The sequence below is a fragment of the Camponotus floridanus genome, unplaced genomic scaffold (assembly GCF_003227725.1).
Source record: "Camponotus floridanus strain SB8 unplaced genomic scaffold, Cflo_v7.5 scaffold54, whole genome shotgun sequence".
NCBI classification, from domain to species: Eukaryota; Metazoa; Arthropoda; class Insecta; order Hymenoptera; family Formicidae; genus Camponotus; species Camponotus floridanus.
The window spans coordinates 427226-434818 of NW_020229703.1; the positions used below are offsets into that span (position 1 = coordinate 427226).

The 7593-nt window shown below is 26.1% G+C and overlaps 1 protein-coding gene across 1 annotated transcript; it reads right to left on the minus strand.

The window, feature by feature from the left end:
• LOC105257377 (4-nitrophenylphosphatase) lies at window positions 1–5548 on the minus strand. The gene is made up of 6 exons (XM_011267958.3): window positions 5338–5548; window positions 3147–3307; window positions 1851–1988; window positions 1459–1675; window positions 504–648; window positions 1–285 (listed from the first exon to the last, which is right to left on the minus strand). The coding sequence occupies exons 1-6, from the start codon at window positions 5426–5428 to the stop codon at window positions 90–92; spliced, it is 948 nt and encodes a 315-aa protein (XP_011266260.1). The 5' UTR covers window positions 5429–5548; the 3' UTR covers window positions 1–89.
• Between the last annotated feature and the right edge of the window lie 2045 nt (window positions 5549–7593).

Below are 7593 nucleotides of genomic sequence, written 5' to 3' on the forward strand. Positions count from 1 at the left end.
TTGTAAATAATAAATTGTTATCGCACGATTTGAGTGCTAACTGATATTATCTTAATGTAAGATTACTTTTGTAATTTAACAATATGCAATTAATTATCTTTGTGATTGACAGTACCTAATAATTCTAAATCTTTATGTGTGGAAAATAGTTGACTCAAAGCAGGAAGATAGTAATCAGGATAAGTATCAATGTCTTTTTGTGCCTCTTCCAGAGTATCACTTCCTGTACCGACCAAAAGTTTTTTAAATCCACACATAGAGGCAAATCTCATATCCTGATTAATCCTAAATTTATATATATATAAATTAATAAAATGTTTTTTTCTGAGAAATCGATATTCAAATCATATGGATGTATAATATATACATGCATACATACATACATACATATACATATATATATATACATATATACACATATATATAATTTTTTAATTTGAATAGCGTAAACGTCACAAAGAAAAATATAATAAATTGAAGAAATTTATTATATGTTTACTCACGTGTCACCAATGAACAAACATCTTTGTGGATTGGTCACGTTGCATGTATTTAAAACATAATCTTTTAAAATTTCGCTGGGTTTGGCACATAAAATCGGTTTTTTTCCGCTTTGTGCGCTAATAAAATGCACGAACGGTCCAGGACCTGATTATAAGAAAAACATTTTTTTGGTTTAGAAATATACACACATAAATACACATATTTGGAATAGAAAAAAATATTTTTATACAGAATATATTTCTTTTATATTCCGTTATATATAGCAAAACTTATATATATACACATGTGTGTGTGTGTGTGTGTACGAGGTCTGTAAATAAAGTAATAAGACTTTTTCCAGATAAACTTTTATTTATAATTTAACTATAATTTAACTCTGTCTCCTTCAAAATAGTTTCCTTGGGAAACCACGCAGCGTCTGAGACGTTGTTTCCAGTTTTCATAGCAGTGCTGGAACTCAGAAATCTGAATAGCCTTCAGCTGGTCGGTTACAGCCGCTTTTACGTTTTCAAAGTGATGTCCTTTGAGATGAGTTTTCAATCTCGGAAAGAGAAAGAAGTCACAGGGACTCAGGTCAGGCGAATGCGGGGACTGGGGAACGACAGAAATGTTTTTCCGTGCTTTCGATTACGGAGTTTTGGCAGAAAGCCAGCTGAAGGCCATTCGGGTTTTTGAGTTCTAGCACTGCTATGAAGACTGAAAACAACGTCTCAGGCACTACGTGGCTTTCCAAAGGAATTATTTTGAAGGAGACGGAGTTAAATTATAGTTAAATTATAAATAAAAGTTCATCTCGAAAAAGTCTCATTACAATATATATATATATATATATATATATATATATATATATATATATATATTGAGGATTACAAACAATTAATAAGTAAGATAAATGTTTTTATATTAAAAAAAGTTTGCGTTATTTATGATAACAATATTACACAATGTACCTACCTAAGATCTTTAGTTTAGAAGGTACTGGTTCTACGTGTAACCATTCTTCCGTTGTCCCTGCTATATACAACACATCCTTACGTTTGAGGCATGATATTGCCAAAGCTAGTTTTGACCAATTGCATTTACTATCAAAATCATAAATTACTGCTTTCACGGATGGTCGATCCAAGACACTTTTTACGGTTAAAGATGGTTTTCCATCGTAAACTTTTGGCTAAAACAAAAATTAAATTTAATCTGTTGTCATAAATTTCGCATAGAATTATATTCAAATCAGAATTTTCGGATTGGTTAGCTTTCAAATTAACGTATCAGTTGATTTAATATTATTTGTATGAAACTATTAATTATATCGTGAAAAGGTAAAAAACTTTTATTTATTTACTTACTTCCTCTTCTATTATTCGTATACCTGCTTCTTTTAAAGCATTCCGTGATTCATCCGAAACCATGGCGAAAACTTCGTCACGAAAATCAATTTTATTCAAATACCAGATAATTACTTTGACAGTATTAACTATATCATCCTGTAATATTAAGTGTCATTTATAAAAATACTAATTTCAAAATTTTTTATTTTATATGAATATGCTATACGTTTATTATAATTACTATTTCTCATAGTATAACAGTCTTGATATTTTAAAAATATTTTAATGACTTACATATATATATATTCAGAATTTTAATGACTTATATATATATATATATATATATATTCAGAGAAAAATAAGGATGTATGTGGGAGGAGGTGTTTACGCCCATTTGATCAACGAGCGACAAACTACATCTGTGGCAATGGCATTGACGTATCCTGTGAAGAGAGCATTCACACATTTTTCACTCTAACGAATAATTGCTAGAAAACAATATTCGGAGAGTAGAAAAATATGTGAGGCGCAAATGGCTGGATCGGGAATCGGAATCTTTCGCTTTCCGAGTAATTGTTCTAGACCACTGAGCTATCCAGACCTCACACTTAATGTTGCTTTTTAATACAGTGATATGTGACTCCAGAGCGATGTTGATATCTCACTCGATGGATGCAATGCCGATTGTCATGGAAGATCTCTGAAAGGTCGCTCGCTGACCAAATAAGTGGAGGTATTCGCGTGCATGCTGGTCTTCCGTATAAAACGGTACTGACGATCACAATGCTGTAGAGTGATCACATCCCCTAAGATCCCTTTAGTATATACTAAAATCTCAACTGTATCAAATAATAATGACCCTAAGATAGGACCGGGACAAGTCTCCAGTAATATATATGAGAATATTTATCTATTATTGAATAATAAGACTGAGATGATATGAGGTGCATTTTAATATACATATGGATTATAATTCTTGTAATTACTATTATCATACGTTAGTATCTTATTGAATTATACTACATAGATTAATTATAAATATAAAAATAAATTGAATATAAGAATATGTTTTAAACATTTGTTTTTATATTTATGTAAATTGTATGTAATATATTATGTAAATATTTATGTAATATTTAGACATAAATTACAATATTTACGCAATTTTAATAGTTATTTAAGTCATAGATTGTCTTTTTAAATAGAAAGATTCGTAATAAAAGAAAAAAATTTATTGATTTAAATTCCGTGTACACATATAAAATAATTATTAGATAAACCGAAAAAATGGAAAAAAAGACATTGCATACTTACTGGAGTCAAATACAAGCAAGCACATCGAGCTCTGTCACAATAAGTTTGATCCTTATTCTCGCTATTATTTGTAACTAGATATATCTTCTTTCCCAATTTTTGTAATATTGCTAAAGATTCGAAACCACCCTCAATAGGATTATTTAAGTGCCACACGACTCCTGGGAAATACATATTATTAATTCAGGTTTTGTATCTAACTTTATATTAAAGAGAAGATTTTTAATTAAAATTTTTTGTTTAGTGCAATATATATATTCATTAAATCAAGTAATTTCTTTTTTGTTTCTCAAATAATTTCTTTTTATTTTTTATGGTTATCAAAAATTTATCAAACATTTGCAAATGTTCAAGTTAGATAAAACCTATATATAATTTAGAAAAATATATCTGTATAATCTTTAAGATTAAAGAACGAACGTTACAAAGGCACGCGCAGTACAAAATAATCAAGAGGTCAAACAATTAAATTAAAACGGTCGACAATCGAATGTAATGCAAAGATAATAAAAGGGTAATAACGTTGAAAAACAAAAAGCATTTGTACAAAAAGATAAAATAAAGATAAATAAAAATATATGCATAAAAATATACATATATGCATGGCGATGAAATATTAAAACGAATAGCACAATGCTCATCTCGATATTAAAATCGTTAAAAAATCTATAGATTGTTTCGTATATTACAGATTTTATAAAACTTTATGTGCATCATGCACGAATCGGAAAGTAGGGAAGGATAACACGAGAGTCAGTTCTTAAATAATATTTTCTTTTAGCAACCAGATAAGTAAAAAAAATAAAATATTACATAATTCATTAAACATTTGTTGCATAAATACTGATAATGTGAAACCATCGATAAATAATACATAATGAATATATAAATATTAACAATGAATATAAGATATTCAGTTTGTAACGTTAGAAATTTAAATTTAAATCAATAATTATTTACGTTCAGTTTTGTTTAACCATTATTATATAATATATTTTATTACAAAAATTATTATATTTTTAGTTAATATTTATAAAATTAGTTTAAGAATAATTTTTATGTATATTATACATATATATAATTATAATTATAAATAATAGTTTAATCAATACAATTATTTTTAATACATTTGAATATAAAATATATAAAATATATTATATATATAGTTATATAGTGTTTTCTTTGAAGAAACTATAAATTTAAAAAGAATATTTAAAATAGTAATATCTTTTTCTTTTCATAGTTGCTATTAATTTATTACATTATTATATTATCAAAGATACATTCAGTGTATTTAAAAAATAAAAAATTTTTTTATACCTATGTATAATATATATGTAATTATAAATAAGTAAAAATATTTTAATGTTTTAAAAATTATTCTTAAATTAACAAAAAATGTAATGATTCTTTACGTAAAATATAATATAAAAAAATTGATGTGCAGACTTCAACGTGAATCTCCAGAGTAGATTGAACATCTTACACTTTACCATTACGTATTACTCATGTACCAGTGTTTATGTGTTTATATGATATTGATATAAAAAATATTATTATTAGTCTATGAAACTATGATGATGGTTGATAAAAAATATCAAATAAAATATGATAGCATGTTATTTCTCCATTCTGCTAACATATAAAATATCGATAATATGAGAAAGCAATAAATTACCAAGTCTAATAAGCATCGTCTTACATATCATATATTTATTTATCCTGTTAGCTATAAATCTATTATTTAATATATAATATTTAATCACATATATAATTTACATTATAATTTATATATATATATATATATATATATATATATATAAATTATACAATTCACATTAATAAAATAAGACATTTTTTGTTTATAATTGTCATTTGTTCATTAAAAAACATTTGCTGCAAAACGCGGCTTTTCTGTAAAAAAATTGCATTTTCACAATTTTCCCCAGTGTTTGGACAATTTTAAGCTTCATTTTCGAGTTCAGCAGATTCAAAAACATAAAGATATACTGATTTCATACAATCCCCTTACAGACAAATTTTGGCTCTTTTTCAGCATTGTTCTTTATGGTTCATGAAATATATATTTCCTCTGATATATATATCAGTGAAGATATATATTTCGAATTTTTTTCATTAGTGTATAATTTGTATTAAATGTTGTGTAATTTTTGTATTAATTGTTACTCACCATCGATGTCGGATAGAACTATGTCGAAAGACGTTAAAAACTCTTGCAGTTTTTCAGCCGAGAACTTGCTAAGATCCTTGGTTTTTGACATAATGAATATATTTTTAAACACGTTTGATAGTGACGTTACTTTTACTTCTGACTGCTGCTAACCGCAGATTGGCATGGAGCGAAAAGAATATGCTTTCAACTACCGCGCTGGAATCGGTTTTATAGCCGTTATTCTGTAACTTTTTAATGCATATACTAGAGTTATAACGCATGCGTTATAGCATAACATATGTTTTACGTATAATATGTAAATATCCAACAATAGTCCAAGGTAAATCCATGAAACGTAATCTAAATGCAGATTTATTCATAAACATAATTATTCTTTTTTTTATCATTTACGTCGAAGTATTTTATTACCGAAATAGCAATGTAGATTTTATGTGGATATTTCTACTGAAATTATGATTGATCGATCAACGTCCCACTCGGCATGTAATATTATTAAAATATTGTAATATTCAGAGATATTTCATTAACATTTTTTAATTGTAACTTTGATATATTCTGAAATATTTCAGAAATATATCTGCATCATATTTTTTATAGTATTGTATTTGCTTATTTCTGAAATTTTTCAGCAACGTTGCATTTGAAATGGTTGCAAACATTGGAACATTGCAGAAGTTTTGCATAAACGGTCATGAAATATTTCTGTAATACTATTGAAAGGTATAATATTTCAAATGAAATATGACAATGTTTCAGTAATATCACATGCTAAATGGGAAGATGTTTTGATATATAAATAATATATTTTCCTATATTTTATATTAGTATTTATATATTTTATTATATGTCTCTATATCAATTTAATAATACTTAAAATAAAATTTATGTTATATATGCAATTTCTTATATCATTTTTTTAATTAAAATTATTTTCTTAATTTAAAACCTTAGATATACTAAAAAAATTTTTGGATTATAAAGCAAGGAATTCATGTAGATATTATGAGGATATTATAAAAATAATTATGTATTGATTAAATGATTGTTTATAATTGTAATTATATACAATTATATACATATAATATATATATATATATATATATATATATATATAAGTATAAATAAGTAAAAATATTTGTAATGTTTTAAAAATTATTCTTAAATTAATTAACAAAAAATGTAATAATTTTTGTAATAAAATATATTATATAATAATTGTTGAACAAAATTACTGAACGTAAATAATTATTAATAGAATAAAAATATAAATAAGTGGATATATATATATAAATAAATATATAAAAATAAAGAATAAATAAAATAAATATTATATACCTATATATAATATACATGTATAAATACTTGTTTATTTTATTTGTTTTTTATTTTAATATATTTATTCACATGCACATTCAACAATTCAATTTATTCATGTACATATGTTCTATAAATTAATATTCATAATGCGATGTATTACATTACGAATACGATTATTGAACGATGTCAAACAATAACTATCATTATCCTTGTTCCTTTACCATATCAATATTGCAGAGAAACAAAGATTTAAAGCCGAGAGAGAGAAAGAAAGAGAGAGAGAGAGAGAGAGTGAGAGGGAGTGAGGGAGAAGGTGAGTGAGGTGAGAGGGGGCGGGAGGGCGAGGGAGGGAAGGGAGAGAAAGAGATATTTTTCTCTGGCATTATCATTCAACAGTCATTCCGTGTACGCAGTATATTGGTGTTTATACCAACACAGACATTACATATATACGAAGTGCAAGAGAGACAAAGATAATCTCTCCTTGTCAAGCTGTCAGTATGTTAAATACTGAATATTTTCCCATGAACTGTTCCTTAGATGTAAATCAAATAATATTCGTAAACATATTTTTCTTTCTGGACGAAATGATATTTTTCTACGAACTTTTTTTTTATAAATATTTATTATGCAGATCACCACGGAATCGAATTTTGCATTTCGGCTCTTAAAAATTTATAATAAATTTATAAAAAATTTATAAAAATTTATAATAAAATACACGGACGATACCTAACTGCACCTGATCCGTGAGTAGCTGCATAGTTCTGCACGTAACTTGAAAATTCATTTTGATCTTTACCAAAAAATGAGCAATGTAGCGATCTACGGACAATCCTATCGATTACAAATATTATAATTTTAATATGATTCTTTCTGTATTTTGGCCACAATAATGCCTTTGTAAATTTGTAGTTCCGGGCTCTCTGTTATGCC

Coding starts and splice junctions, on each gene's coding strand:
- LOC105257377 (XM_011267958.3), bottom strand. CDS start 5,428: ATGTCAAAAACCAAGGATCTTAGCAAGTTCTCGGCTGAAAAACTGCAA. Junction 3,308..5,337: donor AGTTCTATCCGACATCGATG/GTGAGTAACAAT, acceptor TGTATTTCCCAG/GAGTCGTGTGGCACTTAAAT. Junction 1,676..1,850: donor TACGAATAATAGAAGAGGAA/GTAAGTAAATAA, acceptor TTTTTGTTTTAG/CCAAAAGTTTACGATGGAAA.